The sequence below is a fragment of the Equus przewalskii genome, chromosome 24, assembly GCF_037783145.1.
Source record: "Equus przewalskii isolate Varuska chromosome 24, EquPr2, whole genome shotgun sequence".
Lineage (NCBI taxonomy): Eukaryota > Metazoa > Chordata > Mammalia > Perissodactyla > Equidae > Equus > Equus przewalskii.
This window is the reverse complement of record NC_091854.1, coordinates 29,537,358-29,559,693: the sequence shown is the minus strand read 5'-3', so window position 1 is coordinate 29,559,693 and position 22,336 is coordinate 29,537,358. Positions and strand designations below refer to the sequence as shown.

General features: G+C 41.8%; 1 protein-coding gene across 29 annotated transcripts in view; it reads left to right on the top strand.

The window, feature by feature from the left end:
- Window positions 1-22,336, top strand: part of SGIP1 (SH3GL interacting endocytic adaptor 1) — a 198,500-nt gene that overhangs the window by 85,554 nt on the left and 90,610 nt on the right. For 16 of the 29 annotated variants that reach the window (XM_070592725.1, XM_070592710.1, XM_070592727.1 and 13 more), the window contains 6 exons: window positions 111-174; window positions 4,056-4,080; window positions 7,004-7,075; window positions 10,972-11,028; window positions 14,695-14,749; window positions 15,445-15,620. In XM_070592725.1, the coding sequence (XP_070448826.1) occupies window positions 111-174; window positions 4,056-4,080; window positions 7,004-7,075; window positions 10,972-11,028; window positions 14,695-14,749; window positions 15,445-15,620 (449 nt within the window). Of the gene's footprint in view, window positions 1-110; window positions 175-4,055; window positions 4,081-5,082; window positions 5,167-7,003; window positions 7,076-10,971; window positions 11,029-14,694; window positions 14,750-15,444; window positions 15,621-22,336 lie in introns of all 29 variants that reach the window. The other 13 variants (XM_070592730.1, XM_070592729.1, XM_070592713.1 and 10 more) reach the window with 4 other exon arrangements.

Sequence of the window (22,336 nt, the reverse complement as noted above, 5' to 3'; positions counted from 1 at the left end):
TTAAAATTTAACTGGTGTGTTGCAACTTTAAAAAACATGTTCACTTGAATGTTGCTAGGAACATTCAAAGAGAAAAATGATTTCTTTAACCCTTTGTTGTTTTCCCACAGGATTGAAAAAACGTACAAGGAAGGCCTTTGGAATACGGAAGAAAGAAAAGGACACTGATTCCACGTAAGTGCTTTAGGAGAGCGCCCTGCTCAGCTGCGCTGGTTGTGAGCATGCAGAAATGCAGATGGGCATGGTCTGCTGAATTTCAGAATAACGAGCCCACTAAACCCATTATTTGGCTAGAATCCCTGGAAGAAAGTTAGAGTGGGGAAATTAATAGTTGTTTGGGCACAGGTGAAAAGGAAGAGGGCTCCATTTATTTCTCACCTTTAGCTTTTCATTCTGCACCTTTTTATCATGCATAAATTTTCACAAGGTGTTGAGCATTGCTCTGTGTTCTTGTCCTCTAAGAATTTATAATTCATGGGATAAAATATCTGTCTATCCCACAAATTGAAATATCTTTCATGTAAGTAAAATGAGATAACCTATTTGAAATGCCTACTATGGTACCTAGTACTTAATAAATACTCAGTACATGACAGCAGCTACTACTCTTATTATTACTGATAGAAATTAGTGTGTGATAAGTTCCTTATGAGCTATTAAAAATGGAATTCCATGGGAATTTGAGAGTGAGAAAGCTCATCTTTGGGCAGCTGATCAGAGAAGTTCCAGGGAGGGCGGAGGCTTGAGTCTGGCCTTCAAGAAGCTGAGGACATGCATCTCATGCAGAGGGAGCACCAGCTAAAGCGAGAGGCCAACAGGTCACGGAGTGTTCAGGACAAGACAAGTAGGGCAGTTTGTCTCCCTGTCCCACAGGTAGAGGTGATAGTGGGAGGCAAGGCTGGAAAGGAGCTCAGGGCCAGATAGGAAGGGCTTTCAGTCCAGGCAGAGATGTCTGGGCTTCCGGCCTTAGGCAGCTGGCAGCCTTGAACACTTTTAAACTAGAGGCAGTAAAGGATTCAGGGTGGAGAACCTATTTTATGTCTAGATATCAAATGTGAAGTCCCTTGTTCTTCCCTTTGTGCTTTTTCTTTTGGTAAATAATTATTTCATGGAAATTACATTTACTCTAGTCTTGCAAATTTTTCTAAATGATTGAATTAGGAATATTTTTCTGAGGGTTGCATAATTTCCATTGTCTCTTAAGAAATTGCCATTTTCTGAGCATTAAGCCCCAGAACAGGTGATGGTTAGAGGACTGGGCCCTCGTCCCACGTTGCCGATAGCTCCACGCCTTGGGGATTACTTTTTCCCATTCTGGGCCTCAGTTTACACTAGATGGAAATCTGATTTCCCTAAAGGCCAGACACCCGACTAGTCTGTCTGCCGGCAACATCTGTTGTCACCTACAATGTGCCGTGTGCTGTGTGGGACACCATCAGACACATCTCAGGAAAAAATCCTTAGCAGAAACCAAATCCATTTTTCTTTGAAGACAGTGTCTGTGACTGACTGTGCATAATCTCTGGTGTGTGGAGAAAGTTAAAAAGGAGAAAAAACCTCCCTCGAAAGGGAAAAGAGGTCACACAACCTCCCCAGGGCAGGCTGAGCTGATTTGCATGTGGCCAAAGCAGTGCTCTGCCATCACCATTTCCAAAGGTTTGGAAATAAGGAAGGTATTCCTTAGGGCTTTGCATAGATGCCCAATATTTCTGAAGTATTCTAACGAGATGTTTGCTTGTAAAATCCCAGGGGTCTCTCCTGAACTTCTTATCATTTGAGTACCCCAGATTACTTAGCAAATTAGCCATAAACTGGTTCCACCAGCAGCGATGGTCAAAGGACAAGCCATTTAGCGTTAAGCCTTTGCTTTTCCTGAACCCATGCTCTCTAATTGGGTCAGGTATCATTCTTCCAAAAGGCTGGGAAAAGGCTCTGGCCGTTCGCTGTCCCTTGAGCTTTAGGTGATGCTGATGTTAGTCTGCTATCACTGAAACCTTGTTGCTGCAAACTGTTTTCAGGGCTGTTGCAACTCTGTGAGGGTTGCCAGGCAACCTGCTAGGGTGGCCGCCAGCTCCAGCTTCAGCTGCTGGAACCTCCTGAGATAGACAGTGGGGTTAGGACAGAGCTTCCTGATTCGATCATCATGTCAGTGGCTGAGAGAGAGAAGAAAGGAGAAAGCCTATGCTAAGTGGCAGGCCTTGGGCAGCGTACTGTGTGGGCGCTGCTATCCTTTGTAAGCCTCACAGAAGTTTAATAAGGTTAGGAGAAATATCTCAATTTTAGAGATGAAAAATCAGTGCCAAAAGGAATTAAGTAACTTGCTGAAGGCTACCCAGAAAATAAGACTTGGAGCCAGTATTCTAGTCCGGAATCAGGTGCCTCTTCTTTTATCACCCAGAAGAGCAAGAAGAGATGGGAAAATTATACTCAAGACCAAGAGGAGGGGAAGAGAAAAGGCAGTAATTGCAAGACGTAACTGACGCTTTTCAAATAGAGGAAAGGATCTGTGGTAGATGATTAGTTTTAAAATAGAAGTCTGTGGTTAAAAAGAAAAAAATTGTTTTAAAATAAAATATAAAACTTGACAAGAAAGGATTAGGAAATGAATTGAGAACACATGCCCCAGTGTCTTAGGCTCTAAACTCTCTCTACTCCTCATCTTAGGTCAGATTATATAATAATTACTATTCTAGATAATTCTATCTAGAATACGAATTCTAGTATTTACTATATTCTAGGCACCATTCCAGGCTCTTCACTTACGTTAACTCGCTGAATCCTCTAATAGCCCTCTGGGGCACATGTCATTGTCGTAGCTACTTTGTAGATGAGGAAACTGAGACACAAAAGGGTGCAGTGACTCACCCAAGGTTAGGCAGCAGGAGATCTAAGTTGAGTGAACCCAGGCAGTGTGGCGCCTGAGCCGGCGCTCGTAGCTGCAGTGCCTGCTGCCACCGTCATAGGAAGCACCAGCCCCATTTTCATCAAAGGATAAGATGGAGGATCAGAATAGGACACCAGTGCTGCCATGTACAATTAGTTTCTCTGATTGAAAGTGCAGATCCCCATCGAAGCATAATTCTGGTCTCTGTGTTAATAGAATAACATTTTCTAGTTCCTTACAGGGTGAATTGAAACAAGAAGTTATAAAGTTGCAGGAACTACCCTCTTGCTTCTCCCTTCCTCTGGCTCCTCCAGTTTTCCAAAGTAAAAATAATAATATCCTTCCTGTATTGATATAAAGTCTAATGTCACAGCAGGTGGGCAGCTTTGTATTCCTTTTAAAGAGACGACAAGGAGGAGGAAAAAAAATTCTAACAAATAAACATATGCTAATACTTAATGTGTGTCAGGAACAATTATAAGTTATTTATATACATTGTCTTATTTAACCTGGCTTAGAGAGGTTGAGAAATGTATTCAAGGTCACAGAATCTGGACACCCAAATTCTTCCTACTCTCAAGCTTTGCTCCTAAGCACTGCTCCGTAGTGCTACCATCAACTAGCTTCCCTGGACTTAGTCATCAGAGTGAGCCATTTAGCAAAACATTGCCCTCCTCTCATTTCCTGCTCCCCTATAATCAAAGGAGCTGTAAATATAGAAATATGGAAGAAAATATAGATTCTCAAAGTAAGTTGAAAAATACCGCAGAAGTTCTTTCCTATGGGGGAAATTCAAGACCACGCACAGGAGAAAAGATGAGAGACAGCAAATCGGTTTACATTCCTTGTGGTCTTTTTAAATGGGGCCAGCGAGGCTGGGACAGACTCTTAACGAATTCGCCTCTCAAAAGTGGGCCAAAACACTACTGTACTAGCAACTTGTGCCTTTTGGACTTTAGTTTTTAATGAGAATCTCCCACACACACATGCACACACCCCACACTCAGCAATCACTCAACCAACTTGTTTTGATTTCATCTTCATTTGCCAGGCTTCCTGGGCCGGGAATGTGGGAGATCGGAGGGGGGGTGCTTGATGATTCTTCTTGTTGTACTTTATGTAGCAAGAATGGTTCATTTTCCTAACAGCTGCCAATTTCTTTTTGTTACAGAGGTTCACCAGACAGAGATGGAATTGTAAGTATTTAAATGACCATTTTTAGTAGGCTTTCACTTCAATATATGCTATGTTTAAGTTTATTAAAGCCCCATTTCTTTTTCTTTTATTCTGTAGGGGAAAAAATAGCGTAAATGACTTTTCAGACCTCTGACTGTTGTAATTTTCTGTAGTAATTGCATGGGACATAAATGCAATCTTGGTCAAATTCAACTCATTTGTTGTATTCACCTGAAACCCCGCCCCTGAGTAGGCAAGCAAACCAGTCAATATAGTGGGTCAAGAGCCAGACAGCTCCTGCAGGGGCTGCTACCATCAACCGTTATTTCATTTCCAATTTAATGATATAAAAGCTCGTTATGTGAGAATGTTTTTCTCCAACGGAGGCCACAAAGTCATAATGGAGCTGAGATCCAATAAATTGAAAGAAGCTTTTCCCCTTGCATAGTTGAGCTACAGATCCATTTTCTCTATTAAATTCACAAGTAGGGAATGGTCTCGAAACCACTTATGCCTGAATTTACAGCCTGAAGGAGGAAAACGTGTCCATTGGGTTTAGATTTAATAGTAACTCTGACTCCTTGCTGGTCACCAGGTTTCTTGCTTTTTAAAGAAGTCCGTGGTGCACGGGCTCGCATTGAGCCGAGTTGTGCTTGTGGGAGTCTGCACCCACTGCTAAAATGATTCCTTCAAATATAAATCAGTTGCCTATTCAGCAGGTTCAAAAGAACAGCTGTTACTGAAAAAAAAAATGGACTCACATTAGGCTCATTGGGCTGGAGTGGGAACTAAAATAAATCTAGTGGTTAAAAATATTTTTTTGAAAAATCACCCGTTATAATATTATACCAGAATTGGGGTGTTAATTGCAACTATAGTAGGAGTTTTTCTCCCACATTTGACTTAAGGTTCTTAGCTTTGGGGTGCCTTTTGCATTCATGTAGTTCTCGCCATGAAATGTTAAGAAAATAGACTGAAATTGATCAGACATTGGGTAACACTATAATCAAGGCTCTATTCAGCAGGGGAAAAAAAAGACCCAGAAGACCCAGCTTCTTCTCACCTCTTGCTTCTGGCTCAGAGCCCTCTCGTTAACCCTGTTTCAGGTACTCTCTGCTTCTGTGTCTTCTCTCTGCTTCTGTCTCCGTCCCCTTCCTGGGTTCTCTCATCCCTCTGTTCTGAGCTTTGCAAGGCTCTGTCAGCTGTTCTCTGCTTTCTCTCCCTGCTGTTCCCAGGCTGGAGCGCTATTTCTTGCTTCTCTCCCTCTGCCTCCCTCAGTCTTGTCCTTTTTTCTTTCTCTAAAGCTCCTGTCTCCCCCAGTTCGTTGCCTCTGAGGCTCCAGTGCTGCCTCAGTGTTCTCTGCTCTTCTAAGAACCACCAGTTAAGGTCTCTGGTGGAACGTGCACCTGGTGTCTGGTGCAGCACATGGCATGTAGCAGGCAGCTATGAGTATGTGCTGCATTAATGAGCCCAGCCGTGATTCTGCGGGCCCGTCCCCCCTGGGTTGGGGCTTCATACCTGAGTTGCCCCAGTCCTCCTGTACCTCCACCATGCCAAGTCATATAAAGCTATTAATTAGCAGTTTCACCCTCTTTGCTACTTAATTGGAAATGCAATAAATATCATGGTGATGATTAGTAGGAAAGAGGAATTATTTAATTTTGATTTCTCAGGAAATAATGCAGACATGTTTAAGAAAGGCTACATTCAAAATAAATGCATTTTCTCAGAAACAGGGTACAGCTTCTGAGGTAATTGGAAGTTATTAGCCAGCTGCCAGTTTTACCATTTGGAAATGTTCTCCAAGTTCCCCCACTCACCGTGGCCACCGGATTTGGAGAACTTATCATCATCCCAGTGCTACAGGGGAGGTCTCAACCTGATTTTCTTTCAAACTTAGACTGATTTCTTTAAGACCTTGTGTCTGTGGACCCAGCCCACATTTACCCAGCTGATGTAGCGTCCAAATTATTGCCTTCGGAAAGTCTAAGGTTGAAATTTATGGTTTCAGTAATGCGATTCCACAAACTACAGGTGGTGGTGCACCTGCTTTGTGCTTATAAACGACTTTGTCAACACGGGGCTACACAATAGGTTTAACATACTGATGCTTATTTAATTTTCACTTTCCCAAAAGCCAGGGAAGCCCATCTCTGGCAACAGTGCTTTTGAGGGTTAGTCTACAGAGGCTTCGTGGCCGAGCTGCAGTGTGAAGGGGGGCTCGCCTTGCCCCTCACTGGCTGAACGCACCCGTCCCCAGCAGAGCTGTCTGTCATGATGTCCAGGACTTCAGGCAGCTGTGTGTGACGACGCTTTCTAACCCAGAGACAAAACTGCTTTGTGCAGGATACACTCTAACCTTTTCCTAAACAGTTCAGATTTCCATCCACATGTAGACGAGGGGCTCTGGGGATCCCAGCCGTTTCTGTGAAGCAACCTCTGCTCGTCCTGAACATGTGTGCTGGAAAGGGCCCAGATGTGGAGATGTCAGCTGTGGGTGCTGTATGTATGGATGACCCTCTGGAAGGTTTGATCCAGGGGAAAATATGGTGGAGGTAGACTTTTCATACTCAGATTAGAAATAGAACGATTGTTATTCAGTCTCTTTTAATGTGTCCTGGTGTCTGTTCTCTACTTGTAAATTAAGTGCTGGCTGAATGAGAACCAGATCACATAATTCTTAGTGCCTGGGATGTGTCTTCCTCCTTCTCCCTTCTTCTCCTGGCCTAGCCATGCTGGCCTGCTGAATAGAGCCTCATTATGGGCCCCAAAGTCCACTCTTTGCTTAAGGAACCCTGCCAAGATTGGTAGGCCCTACAATTTGGCTTAGAAATTGTTTCTCCTATGGTATGTTTGCTGACTCCGTGTGATTCTTTATATGTGTCTTGAAGAACAAACAGATCCTTTAACAACTTTTTTCTACATGAAAACAATCAATTCCAGCAGCCCAGCCCACATGAACCACCCTACAGTAACAAGGCAGAGTGTGCTCGTGAAGGAGGAAAAAAAGTTTCGGTAAGGAAACAGATTTTAGTTTAAAATTTCCAAGGGGTTGTAGAAACAGTGAGTAAAATCCCAATTTGAAATTTGGAAAAAACAGTAGCATTTATTTTTTTTCGTTTAAGAAGACTCTTTCTTAGATATTTCCAAATTACTTTTACCTGAGGCCAATTTTTAAATCAACCGTATAGACTTATATTGAAGTCCAAATATACTTTTAAAGAGTGATCAGGCGGAAAAGATGTGCATTTTCTTTATCTTAGACAAAGGACAGGAATTCAGATTTTTAAAAGAATCTGCTATGTACAAGAAAGGCTTGGCTATAATGTAAACATCACGACACAAATTGAATAGTCATTTGTTAGGATAAGCACTATCTCAGTAACATCTGGAATTTGGCAGGACCTGGCCTGTGGGAACCAATGTGGTGGACCAAATGATGTTGAGTCAGGGGTGCTGATTGCAGCCCAGACTGTGCAACAACTATAGCTGTATTGTCCAATATGGTAGCCACATGTGGCTGTTTACAAATCAGTTCGTCAGTCACACTTGCCACATTTCAGGTACGCCACAGCTCCTTGTGACTAGTGGCTACCATATTGGACAGTGCACATACAGAACACTTCCATCTTCACAGACAATTCTATTGGATAGTGATAGTCCATAGGATTATTTACAAAGTGAGTCAAGTTTAAATCAGTGACAAAAAGATAACATTTACGCAGTACACCATGTGTCTTTTTTTTTTTTTTTGAGGAAGATTAGCCCTGAGCTAACTACTGCCATTCCTCCTCTTTTTTGCTGAGGAAGCCTGGCCCTGAGCTAACATCCGTGCCCATCTTCCTCTACTTTATATGTGGGACGCTTGCCACAGCATGGTGTGCCGGGTGGTGCCATGTCCGCACCCAGGATCCGAACCGGCGAACCCCGGGCTGCCGAGAAGCGGAACGTGGGAACTTAACCGCTGCGCCACCGGGCTGGCCCCACCCATGTGTCTTTAACACTTCTCGCCCGAGGAACACTACATGGCCATGAACTGACTGTGGGAAAGAGGAGCATTCACAGTCGAAACTGAGAACTTCGAGAATGTATAATTGAACACAATTGTTCCTACAGTTATTGATTTAGCCCTTCATATCATCTGAGAGGAGGCAATAAGCCTGACCAAAGCAAATACCTTTAAAACGTAATTAATATTGCTGGGAGCCTCAATTATCTTTAAATAACAGTCATATTCAAGTTATAAAAGTTGCTTTTACTAGTTTGTAGGATTTTTAAAAAGAAAAGTCAGGGAATAGATAACTCCAACTCCAAGAAAAACAAAAACACTGTTTATGTGTTAATGAAGAGCCAATATTGCTTTACTATTAAGTTTAGTTTTTAAATGATATTTCCCCACTTGACTTATATTCTTCCTTGCTTCTTCATCATTTTCCGGTTGAAAATCTGCAGAGCCATTGCCGTCACTGTCACCATTCTGAGCTGTACTTTGCTTAAGCGGTTCAACCAGGAGAATTGTTTTTTTCTTGGGGTTTGACCAGAAGAGCTTCAGCCAGGCCCTGACCTAGCTTTAACTTGATAATTTCCACTTGTAAAACCAAATATATTTGTAAGAATTCACTGGCATGAATGAGGCCAAATTGCCAATTCCTCTAATAAAGCCATGTATGTGTGTATACTTGTATGTGTCTGTCTGTTGAATATCTGCCCCAAAAGAATGTATTGTTATTGTTTGTTGTTTGTGTTTAGCATTTGTATTTAAAATGTTCCTAGTTTAAAAGAAAAAAATTGTTTCTAGGTTTTGCTTTCTCTTCATCTCAATCTTCCATTGGTTTCCACGGAAACTGGGAAATTTTCACTCAGCCCAGATTTGGAAAATTCAGGAACTCTTTTATCCATAATGTTGGATATTTGTTGTCAGGAAAGAAATACACGCACATATATTCGTTCAGCGGAACGTATACATTATCTTTGTTGTGAAGGGCTTTGGTTATGGAGATGAGATTATCGTGGAAGCAAAGTGTAGAACTTTGAAAATCTCGAACTCAGTAATTTCCCTACTCTCTGGTTTTTGGATAACAGTCCTTGTATTGAGGAATTGTTTAAGAACTAAAAGGTTTATTAATAGTAGAGCATACTGATCACAAAATTCATGAGTTTAGTTCTTTGGAATCAACTTAGTTCATTTGATTTCCCATTATTATAAATTAAATTTGTATATTGAATTTATTATACTCGCTTTCGAAGAAGGATTAGGAGAATTTCACAAAGAAGACATATGCAAACAGAGTGGTAAAGCAGGAATTAAAAAGAAAGCAAATATGGCAAGAAGAAAATAGGACCCATGCCCATGCCCCATGGGAGAGATTTTTTATTATTAGGTGGCACATTATTTAATGGACCATGTCCTCAACTTCATAGCTTACACAGGTGCAGAGTTGACGTGGCAGGCTTTTAAAATGAGCTTTGTTCCAGGTAGAAAGAGTATTACTGAGCACTAATTCAATGAAGGCTACTCTGTGAGACGGCTAAAGTGATGTAGTCTGACAATGTATATAATCTGTGTTGGGAGCAGAACAAAGAGGAAGGTGGGGCCGGGGCCCATGTTCCTGGGTGCCAGTCTGTGGAGGCACGGCAGAGCTCTTGTGTTGGCGTGTTCAGTGCAGTGGTAGGGCATAGGAAGAGAGACAGCATGAACACAGGATCTAGTCCTCATGCACGGCTCGCCCTAAACTGCTGCTGCTTCTTAGAATGCCCAGTCAACATTCAGCAGGGATTAATCAAAGCTGATGGTTACTGGGTAACCTCTAATTTGGTTTTCTAGTGATATGCGTACACGAAAAGCTTACTTCTCCTATTTGTCAAGTTAGGTGTTAGCTGTCCACGTTGCAGTCCAAGTGGCCTTTATTAGTGATTGCAAAGTTAGAGGTCTCGTGCTTCCCCATTTGGTGTGTGTTGTTCTGCGATCTGCCAGCGCTCAGTGGCGTACGTCGCTCTGTGTGCTACGTACAGGATCGTTGTTGAACGGGCTCTCCATGACCAATGTGATGTGTGTTTTTGTCCTTTGCTCACAAAAAGTAGAGAACCCTAGCAATTTCTATTTGGATGATACCACATCCTTGCTCAAGTGCTTTTGGCCATATATCATTGATTGTACTAGGAACCAAAATAGAAGTTTAAAATAATCCAGAGAGAGCAATGCTGAGATCCAGTCATCTTGCAGTGGTATGTGCTCGTGAAGGCATAGGACACACAAGTGACAGAAATCCTTGATTAATCCTCGAGTTCTATTTTAATAATTTGATAAGAGAAGCCACTTGAAAAGAATATCAATAGTATTTGTAATACCTAGGAGCTCAATTAACTAATTTGGAGCTGATTTCCATTATATTCTATCAAGGGGGGGAGGATTAGGAAAAAGTTGAGTCAGTATTAGAAAAGCTACAAGATTACACAATGACTAGGATGAATACTCTTTGGATGTATAGAACTAATTGTATGTGAGAGCAACACAGAAGTCAAAATGTTTCCATTTAAATATATATATATATATATATATATATATATAGTTACATCCCCTGAAGTTATAGAGGATTACATTATAATGTAGGTGTTTCTAATTCTTCAGTAATTGAGTAAAATTTGAACCTCTATTGAATATCCCTGTGCTTAGGTATCCTACAGTCTTTTGTGAAATAGGTATGCGAGCTCTTGTATGCAGCGTCACGGCAGCTCCATTTACCACTCAGTTACGCCAATGTGGTTGCTTAAGAGGCTGCTCCAATTTGTTTTTCCAGTGCTGGATTTTGATAGCTCTTGCTAAATACAGATAAGAGTGGAGCGCTCTTTTTTCCTTGGGTTTTTTTCATTCAAATATTTCTCTTCTAAATGTATTTTCAAATTTATTACAGAAGAAAAGCAATGGGGCACCAAATGGATTTTATGCGGAAATTGATTGGGAAAGATATGTGAGTATCACAAGATTGTTTTTCTTTATTAAGTATCCCACAACTTGAAAATAAGTTGAGGCATGCTAGTATTTATAATAGGACCTAGAAATAAGTGAAACATTCTCCATCTCATTAGGAAGTGCCTGACACCATCAGGTTGGCACAGAGGTTAAGCGTGAGAGACTCTTAGATCTGGGTTCAAGACCTAGCCTGTCCACGCATCAGCTGGGTGTGGCTTTGGGAGTGTTATTTGCTGGCCAGCAGACATGAAGTTTTTATAGCATTGTTGCAAGTATTCGATGAGCTAATTATTTGCAGAATATTTCAGTAGCCTTCCTAGCCTTTAATATGTGTTCAAAAATGCTTTTTTATGATATTAATTCCAGATGTTTCGGTCCTGGTTCTATTTCTAAGCAGCTTTTAGAATCAAGGCAAGTCAATGGACCCCTGGGCTTTGGTTTCATAATAGCTTATTCTGTTTGGGTTGCTATAACAAGAATACCATAAACTGAGTGGCTTATAAACAACAAACATTTATTTCTGACAGTTCTGTAGGTTAGGAAGTCCATGATCATGGTCTCCCCACATTTGGTATCCAGTGTGTGTCTGGTTGAGGGCCCACTTTCTGGTTTGTAGATGACACCGTCTAGCTGTAACCTCACTGGGGTCTCACTAATCCCAATTACGAGGGTTCTTCCATTGTGACCTAATCACTTCCCAAAGGCCCCACCTCCTAACACTGTCACCTTGGTGTGAGGATTTCAACATATGAATTTTAGGGAGACACAAACATTCAGACCACAGCACATAATTATAGCCCCGTGGTACAGATTTTTCCCAGGTCAAGTGACAATCCCTTATTCTTCTCAAGGAGTGAGATGAATCTCAGCTGAGATCTCAACTCTCCTTATAATTCCCCCAGAAACTGATTGACATCATGAACACACACAGGACTGCCACAATCACTCTTGGATCTCTAATCATCTAAGACATGTAGGCCACGTTCACACCAAAGATCGTTTCTACTGCATAGTAAGGTGCCCAGATGCAGTCCCTGCACAGTGCTTCTGCACGTGTCCTTTAGATGACCATCCTGACCCAACCTCCTCTTTCATAAAGTGAAGCTTGATGTTAAAGCTTTTGCATATTGGTTAATGACAAAAATTTTATTTTTATAATAATGCTACCATTTATTGAAAATTCACTATTTGTCAGTCATAATATTGAATGCTATGGAATCCTTACCACATTAAGAAGCAAACGCTATATCATCTGCATTTTAAAGAAAGGAAAACTGAGGGTTAAATTCTTCATGCTTCCCACCCCCACACCCCAAAACATGCCACCTTGTCACCTGGGCCTCTCATATCTGTTTCCCAGGATTGAGATCTTTTTGATACTTTTAGCAGTTCGACTCTCTGAAATCTATGACAGCTCCAATGTTACCCTAAATCCAAATTGTTCACAAATAACGTTGTAAGGGAAGCTACTAGATGTTAAGAAAGGGTGAGTTCTTTTCCCAAAATTAATTCTTTTTTACCCAGAAAGACTTTTGTTATATTTTGTAGGATTTCTTAGTGTGTAAGAATGGGCTATTCTAAACAAACAAAGAGTATGATAATTAAAATACCAAATTCCTCATCAGGTACTACATCCAACCCACCCCACCCCACCCAACCCCACCCCACCCCCACCCCCACCGCATCTAGCACAAAACCCTAAAGTCTAGAGCTGTCCCAGTCAACACGTGAGAGTTCAAATGAAGCATAGCTACCCTCCAATTTGGTTAGTCCTAAAAGCAGTCAGGTCACATAGGCACTGCTGCTGCAATTTTACATTAGACACTGCTTTCTCGAAGCATTCTATTCCCCATAGGTTATACCCTCACTCTTGGCGGGAAAGAGCAGGGCAGGCCTCAGGGAGGATGCGACCTTTAAGGAAGGCCCTAAAATATGAGTGGGAGTTAACTGGCTAAACATTTGAGGGGAGAGAATTCCTGACAGAGAGAATGGCATTTATGAGGACCCTGAAATGGGAAAAAGCTGTGGCTTTCAAATCATAACAATGGGAAGAAGGCCATGGGGCTGAGGAGCATGGGGAAGAGGATTTGAAGCCTGAGGCTAGAGAGCCCCCAAGCCAGGTCCCGCAAGGCCCTGTGGCTGCAGGAGGCAGAAGCCCTGGGCTTTTGTTCTAAATACAGTGAGAAGCCAGGGACAGGTTTTTATCAGGGAAGTGACCTCAATACACTTGCATTTAAAAAAAAAAAAAGTAACTTTGAGTGATGAGGGGGACCACTGTAAATGCTCAATAAATGGAGGCTTTTCTGTGGCCCCCTTCTCTCTCCATCATCATGGAACTTTTATTGCATCAGTGACTCCAAAATCTCTGTCCAGCTCTGTCCTCTCCACCTCCAGGCCTATAACCTCGACTTCAGGAGGGCCAGCCCTTGCTCTCTTCAGCTTCCTCCCCTCTAAGGCAGAGAAGATAGTCTCAAATGCCTGAGGTCAAGGCCCAGGTCTGCCATTTGCTGAGTGTGACATCCAATTTCTCTCAGTTTCCTCCTGGGTGGAGGGATAATTCTTTCCACATTAGATTGTTAGGAAGGTTCAGTGAAATGAAGTGTGGGTCACAATACTGACCGTATAAGAGGAACTCAAATATAATGCTAATCCCAATCGTGCAAACTGTCTCTTTCCTAAAAGTGTTGGTTGTCTGCTGTTACAATTAGTTCAGACAGGAGTACTCCCAGGATTGGAGGGTGGAAATCTTGGAGTCTTCTTGAACCTTCCTGCTCCTTTTTCTCCTGTGACTGATCTGTTACCAAGAACGAACAGTTTGTCCTTCCAAATGTCCTTGACTCATCCCTTCCCACCACCAACAACTTAGTCCTTATTCTTAGCAATCTTCCCTGAATTGGTGCAAGTATTTGAATGAGTTTTCTTTCCTCCAGTTTCTTCTGCTCCCAATCTATCCTGAAGCACACTTCCAAAACACTTTAAGATTCTGCTTTCAGCATGTGCTGTGCTAACTGAGAAGCTGCAGGAGCTATATCATGTATAAACTCTTCCCCCAGCATGGTGGCACCCATGGTCTTATTTCCCATGGTCTCCCACCATACGGCTTCCTTTCCAGTCATGTCATCTTTGCTTTTCTCTGTCCTCTGCCCATCTGAGTCATACTGTGCCTTCCTGCCTTGGTCTCAGGGCAGGCTCCTTCCCTCCACCGATTCCCCTCTGTCCTCCCCATCTGCCCTAAAGGGCACAGCCCCCACCCCCATTCTTTCACTAACTTCCTCTTCCTTCAAACTTCTGTCACTGATGTTTTATGTTTTGTATTCTTTTTTTTTGTTTTTTTGCCTTCCAAAATACATTTCAATTTTCCTGAGGACAAACAGTTCTCATTTTGTATCCCCCTGTGTTGCTTACCAGAAATGCATGATAAATTCTCTTTGAATGTTTTCTTTCATTGACAGTTGATTTCTAGTTTATTTTCCCAGTAGGAAGACTCTCCAAGCATCTTTAAGTAAATAACTAAACAGATACTGTTCAGCCATCATTTCTAAAGGGTAAGATCCTAGCCTCCTGAAATAAGAGACATGTCTGTATCCGTAAGTAAAAGGAAAATGAATAATTCCTTGATCATTGTCAGGATAGTAATTGCTTGATGTGCACTTGCATTTTATAGAACTCGCCTGAGCTGGATGAAGAAGGCTACAGCATCAGACCTGAGGAACCCGGATATATCCTTTCTTTACTTTTTTAATTTTTATTTTCTCCCAGAAAACAGTATGATCAATTCAGGTTTTAAACAGGTGCTGAAATTACCCAAGTTTCTCAAGTCCTGTTGTCCTTAGTATTAGAGATAAATAAACAGCACAGAGAACAGCCTGATCACTAACAAGCAGGCGTTTTGCCTTGATCTATTCATAGAAAAGAGGGAGAGGACGGAGAAAAAAATGTGCTGAAAACAACTGTGCAAATTGTGGGGACTGGGTTGTCCGATCCAGCAGTGTCATTTATAGTGACTGGAAAACAGCTCTGACTTATCCTCTCCCTACTAATCATCTCTGGGCACAGCATGTCGCACTCGGAATCACTTAATCCAAAATCGTCCATAGAGTGGCCTTCCTCTCTGCGTAGACCAGTCAGCTCCCATGGGCCCGTCACAATGTGCACCAAGTGTGACACACCCAATGGCCGACTGGAGCAAAAATGTAGGATGCGGTAACCACTGCTTCTTGAAATTCACCGTCCTTTAATCACGTTCTCAGGAAAGGTGAACACGTTCTAACCCTTGCCTGCTTTCCTTTTTTATGTTTGTTAGTTTTGCTTTGACATTCTGCCATCTAAGGATACTTTGGTTGCGTCTATGAGCAATCACTCATCATTGCCTCCCAGTAGAAAAAAGAGTTATATATCTTTAACTGCGTTCTACCTACCAAAGGAAAGCACTTTTATTCTTCGAGCGAGTCGGAAGAAGAAGAAGAATCACACAAGAAATTTAATATCAAGATTAAGCCACTGCAGTCTAAAGACATCCTGAAGCACGCTGCCACTGTGGCTGAACTGAAGGCATCGATAGGCAGCATCGCCCTTTCCCCATCGCCAGTGGTGAGTGGCTTTTCGTGCCAAGCTTTGGTGAGAGTGGACAGTTCTGCCCATGCGCGTTGAGTAGATCAGCAACTCCTGACACCGAAGGCTGCATGTGGTCACCATTTGTGAACTATATAAGCCTTCCATAGCTCATTCTAGCTTTAGAAAGTTATGCTCCTTTTATATTGCAGTTCTTGTGCTTTTCAGAATGGTAAAAATGCATGAGACCACCTTTCTTTTTGACTTGCTTTCCTGCAAGTATTTTAAAAGAAAAAAATAGAAAGGTTATCGGGACTTACTTCTAAAGTGATTAAAAACACTGCGAAGTTTACATGTTTACTAATAGTGACTTTTTAAAGCTTATCTTAGTGTCCTTTTTAATAATATAACACATAGAAACTCATGGGAAGAAAACCAAAGAAACTGCTTTTCTTAAAAAAAAAAAAACTTTTCATTGCCATGCTCCAAAAAAAATATTAGTCTCATAGATCATAGTCTAAAAAGATACTAAACCTCATAATCTTCATTATATTTTATTATCAAATTATCTTAAATACTCTCATTTTTTAGGCAACTGAAATACAGATATGTGTTATTTGTATTATTCAAATTAATATTTTTTACAATTTGTTCTTCCTACTCCCAATCCCCATCTACTAAATTTCTCTAGTTGCTGAATTCTGAGTTCCAACATTTATAGCAGTCTCTCTGTGGTGTTTGATAAATGCTACAATTGTTTTCTTAAAATAGCTGTGAGGAGCAGATGAAGGTTCTCAAACCAGCAGCTAATATGTTCTTGGCATCTTCTTCAGAGGGATGTGATCTCCCGACAGCATTCCCCCTGAATGAGGTAGTTAATAAGTGCTGAACCATTTGTGAGATGCTTCTGGAAATATTTCAACCAATCCCTCTAAAGGAGTTGTAATCATCTATCCTTTGAGAATAAACATTTGCCTGCCACAGATGAATAAAATCTATAATGACACCTTCTTTAGTGCTTATAATGGCCTTTATCACTCCTGTTAGTGACAAATAAAATGATTGCTAAGTAATCAGCCACAGCAATTGATATTTCAGGTAATTTTTGATCGTATACTCATTTGCCATCTTAAGATGTCTTCCTGAAAAGCAAAGCATGAAATATATTGGTCTTGTTTCCCTTCTGCAATGGGAGGTACAGATTTTGAACTCACGTAGTGGTCTGTAATACCAGTGATTTCTAGTAATGGGGGCATTTTAAATGCACACATTTCCTGACACCCATTTTTCTCTTTCACTTTTCAGCTGACATCTTCCAAATCATTTTTCGCTTACCGAATCATTTTTTAAATTAATTGTAAAAATCTGTTTAAATGCCTGAAACCTGTTTATATCCACTTCTCTGTAGGGTGTAATAAACTTAGTGGGCATTTGGAAGCTACCTGGGGGTAAGTGTAAGATGCAAGATCACGAGATTAAATAAACAAATTTACATGAAAGAAATCTTACTAGAACAATCCCAGACACATGGTGTATATTAGCTGAAAGCTGGTTGACTCTAGGAAAGGAGGAATTCCCTCCATCGAAGAGAATATGTGCGCCCAAGTCATCTGATAGATAGTTCTCCAACAAGACGTGTTGCTGAGGGCGCAGCAAGAAGAGCGGTCATTTACTCTGAGCTCTTCTCAACACCTGTTTGCAAGGTAACATGTTGACATGATGTGGTTAAGACTGATGAAAAGATGTTAGAGACAGCGGTGTGAAAACCAGACGGAGACACCCAGAGAGAGCAATCACGGGGTCGGGTTGTTTCTGCATACCAGCGACACCACAAACCAAGGGACCTTCAGATTGTCCTACCGCCACCACCCCCGCATCCCCAGCTTGTTCCCTCTAATGTGAGAGCCTGCCTCTGCCATTCCTATGATTCTAAGTATTTGTGGGGTTTGATGTTTAATATAGGAGAGTGAGCTCTTATTGCTACTTCAGGGAAAGGTAAGAATGTTTCTAAATATAGGAAAGTATAAAGAGAGATTGGAACTGAAAACGTCGTCTTGGCTTCAGAACCCTTGCCCTCTTCTAGATCACCCATGTGTACCTGTATTTCACAGATGACGTACATAGTATGTTAGCTCCAGAACCAGATAAGTAGACGAAAACCTTCTGAAATCCAGTTAGTGCCATGACAAAAGTGGCAAATGCTCTGTGCATCTTTAGGTTTCCAGCCAAACAGTCAGAAACTTGTATGTCTACACTTAATTCAGATACACAAACAGAAAAACAGAGCCATACCAGTTAATACTATATGTGTCAGAATATTTCATTCAGGCTAAGGATCTTAGGGTAAAAACCATCAATCATTACACTGATAGAAAAAGAGGAAATTCCAAGTGGTAAACTATTTATAACAATGGCTTATGTTGGATTCCTGTTTTCTATTTCTTTTGAAGAATTTTAAGATAAAGTTGTTTTTCACTTGTTCTTTTCATCTATCTGTGAATATATATCAATGAATTGTAACTCGTTTGATATCTCTTATCATAAATTTTGAATAGTTTCCTGGTATACACTTCATGGTCAAATTACTCAATAAATGAATGAAATGAATGACTGCATGGATGGATGAATTAATGAATGAATTATATATATTTATGTGTGTATATAATATAAACCTATCTGAAGATTACTCCTTCCCCAAAACAAAGCTTCAGGAGCATAGAAAATCTGGGTTTTCATTGCTGGCAATGATCCTACTGTCTAGGCAAACACAATTTCAGTCCAGACCTCTCTGTGGTTTGATTTTTATATAGAAATAAAGTATAATGTGGACCAGGACAAAGCAGAGCACCAGAAAAGAAGAGGTGGTGATGCGGTGGTTAACACCCGGGAACAGGATGTTAATTTCTGTTCTTACCCTGAGAAGAGAGCATGCTGATAGGGCAAAGAATGAACAGCACCCAGGTTTTAGTTGTTGATTTGGCATCTGTACGAGTTGGAATACTGATAGAGCCACTTCAACAGAGACCAAAATAGTAATGGCTTAAACAAAATAAGTAGTTTACTTCTCTCCCATATGAAAGTCAAAGCTGGTAGGCAGTTCAGATGGATAATAGAGCCCTACACCAGGGGTCATTCAAGAACCCAGGAACTTTCTGTGTTATTGCTCCACCTTTCCAAGGGTGCTGCTGCCTTCCCACCATCAGTGACCTCCACGTGCCAGCCTCGGGGTGGAGGAAAGAGAAAATTAAAAAGTGGCTTCCTTTAAGGATTTAACTCAGAAGTTGCACACATCACTGTCACTTAGATCCCGCTGCCCATAATTTAGTTGAGTGGCCATATTAGCTGAAAGGGAGTCTGGGAAATGTAGTCTTGGCTGGATTGACATGTAACCAGCTAAAATTCCGGGTTCTGTTACTAAATAACAAAGGAGCAATTGGATATTGGTGGGCATTGACAGTTTCTGCCACTGTGTCTTAAAAATTCTTAGATTGCTGTTGAGAGTTCGTTAGGAAATGAATTTTTTTTTCCTGTTTACCTTCAAATTATTGTCAGAACCTATTGAATCTAGGAAGTTTCCTTTTAAAAATTTCTAGGTGCTGGCCCCGTGTCATAGTAGTTAAGTTCAGTGTGCTCTGCTTCGGTGGCCCAGGTTCATGGGTTCAGATCCCAGGTGGGGACCTACACTGCTTGTCAGCCACGGCTGTGGTGTCATCCCACATATAAAGTAGAGGAAGATTGGCACAGATATTAGTGCAGAATGAATCTTCCTCAAGCAAAAAAAAAAAAAAAAGAGGAGGATTGGCAACAGATGTTAGCTCAGGGCTAAACTTCCTCAGCCAAAAAAAAATTCTAATCACTATTTTGTAAACACCAGTGATGCTATGCCGCATACTAGCCAGCTGCAGGATGAACAGAAACAAGTTTCATTAAAATACCTACTTGTTTGGTTGAGGCAGACCCTTCCAGCAGTAACAGTGTTCCCTCTGTGTTACAAAGTTCACTGCTTTTTTGAAGCAGGTGGTTTCATTGTTGAAAGAAAAGTGTTAAACCCAAATGCTGTGTAACTTTTGTCTTTGGTTGTATTGTGCTGTTTCGAGGATGAACAAGGGACAAAGTCACTCCTTTTCCCGACACGTTTTCTGTGAAGCAGGCTAAATCCAACACCAAGATTAGTGTGAAGGATGTTTATTAAGGAGTGAGCCCGGGCTCAGCACCTGTGGGGGCGGGGGGCATGCAGAGGGAGCAGTTAAGCTTTTCTGCATGCCCAACAGCAGCCTGAGCTGATCGCAGGGGGAACTCTGAGCTGGAAAGACCCTTCAGAGTTGTGCTGGGTTTGGCTGAGATGAATGACCTTCACGCTATGTCAGTCAGGACTCCGATAGGGGTGGGCAAAGAAGGGGCGGAGTGGCTTTCTGCAGCTGACGCAGGTCCTGAAGCCTTGACCGTTGAAGGCTGTCTGCCAATAGCGCTCCTAGCAGCTGGTGCAAGAAGCCCTTCTGAAGAGAAATCTATGGGGCACATTTTCTTGTCCTCCACAAATCCCCTGTACCTGATATAGAGCCTTTTTCATATGTCATTGCCATTCAATAAATACTTGTGTGAGTGAGGAGTGAGCAAATATATGAAAGGCCAGGCCAAGGACAGAGCACTGTGGCATGTCACCACCCATCTGTTGATAACACACTTCAGCCTTCCTTGTTCACCGTACAATGACTCGCCTAACCATGCTCTCATCCTGGCCACATATTTCCATGTTGTTCACACCAGTGATGGAAATGTCATTAAACACAATGCTGAATTTGAGACATCGAATGTCGACAGCTTTGCCTGAATCCTCTAGACCAGAAACCCTATCAGAGAGGGTGATGGGTTTAGTCTGCCGTAACTATTTCTTTGTGCTGGGACTTAGGGTTCTCACCTTCTTTTCCAAGTGCTTTCTGGCTATCTGTTTAAATAATTTGTTCTAGAATTTTGAGTTAATAGGAGGCAGCTGTGTGGTAACAGAAAGCGCATAGCACCATAGCACATGGACTCAGGCCTGGGCGCCACGTCCAGGTCTGCTGTGTTCTACCCGTGGAAACTTAGACAAGCCCCATAATTGTTCTGAGCCTCTATTTCCTCTCCTGTGAAGTGAGGATAATGACAGTCCTTATGGGGTTTTTGTGCAGGTGATTATCCATCGCTGGCAGGGTCAAATCTTCTTTGACTTTTTGTCCCCTGTGTTTGCATAGTGCATGGCACAGGTGAGGCCCTCGGATAGTTTTCAACAGATGACTGAATGAGCAAAGCACGCAGCTGATCCCACCACCAGTACGTGATGCATAAGTGGAACTTTACGATTGTTCCTTTCTTCATGACTAGTTATATTAGTCAGAGTTCCCTAGAGAAACAGAACCAACAGGATATGTGTGTATGTGTGTGTGTGTGTGTGTGTGTGTGTGTGTGGAAGAGATCTGCTGTGAGAAATTGCTTCACGTGATTACGGAGGCTCAGAAGCCTCACTATATGCCATCTGCAAACCGGAGCCCCAGGACAGCTGGTGCTGTAATTCGGGCCAGCTCCAAAGGCCTGCGAACCGGAGGAGCTGATGCTGTAAATCCCATGTGAGGGCAGGCGAAGACCAGATGAGATGTCCCAGCTCAAACATGAGGCAGAAAAGGGGGTGAGTCCTCCTTCCTCTGCCTTTGCCTCTGTTCAGGCCCTCAGTAGACTGGAGGATGGCCACCCACGAAGGGGAGGGCCATTTCTTCATTGACTTCACCAATTCCGACGCTCATCTCGTTCAGAAAGGACCTCATAGACACACCTAGGAATAATATTTAATCTGGGTACCCTGTGGCCAGTCAAGTTGACCCATAAAATCAATCATCATACTAGTCTATATATATATTTTTTGATTTAACTTTCCCCCTTATTGAGAGCCTTGTCTCGGCTTCCCCATTTCCAGTCTCCTTCCCTAAAGGCATTCTGTGTTTTCGTGTTCTGAATTATCATATATCTTCATCTCAAGGCTTGAATTCAGTTAAAGGGGTTTGGGGATCTCTTGCCTATCTTAGACTTTAATCCTGAACCAAATCTGATCCATCTTTTAGAAGAACTACTTTGAAGTCGGTTTTTTTCATACTGGACATTTTGATTGATATTTCTTTAAACTCAAATAGAAATTTTGTACTTATCCTCTGAAGGACCTGGTGTATAGTGGGAAAGATGTTGGAATCTGATAGGCCTGAACTCAGCCTCTTGCTAGCAGTGCTGCTTATGGAGGTTTCCTAAACCTATCTGAGTGTCGGTTTCTTCATGTCTAAAGTGGGAATCCCAAACACCTACCTTCCAAGGTGGCTGTTGGCATGTCCATCTCCTTCTGTGAGTACAACATAAAGGTCATCCGCCCTAAGGGAGGAGATAGAAACAGAGACACGAGATGGGTAGTTTTGCTGTTTGCTTCCCCTTACACCGTACTCCCTACATTCAATGTGGAAGCAGACCTGCATTACATCTTCCCAGAATGGCTGTGTTCTTAAAAAGTAAAATTATTTTCTGAAAGGGGCTAAATAAAATAATGGGTGCAAGATTGAACTGTAAGGAAACATGCCTTTACAAAAACAACAAAATGAGAATTAGACATAGCAGTGAATACAATTCCATTTAAGATAATTTGAGGGAGATGGAAATAGACACTTATTCCAGTGATGTCAAAATTACTCAAACAACTGGGCCCTACCTCTTCACTGGGTTGCCTTGGGCAAGTTCCAAAA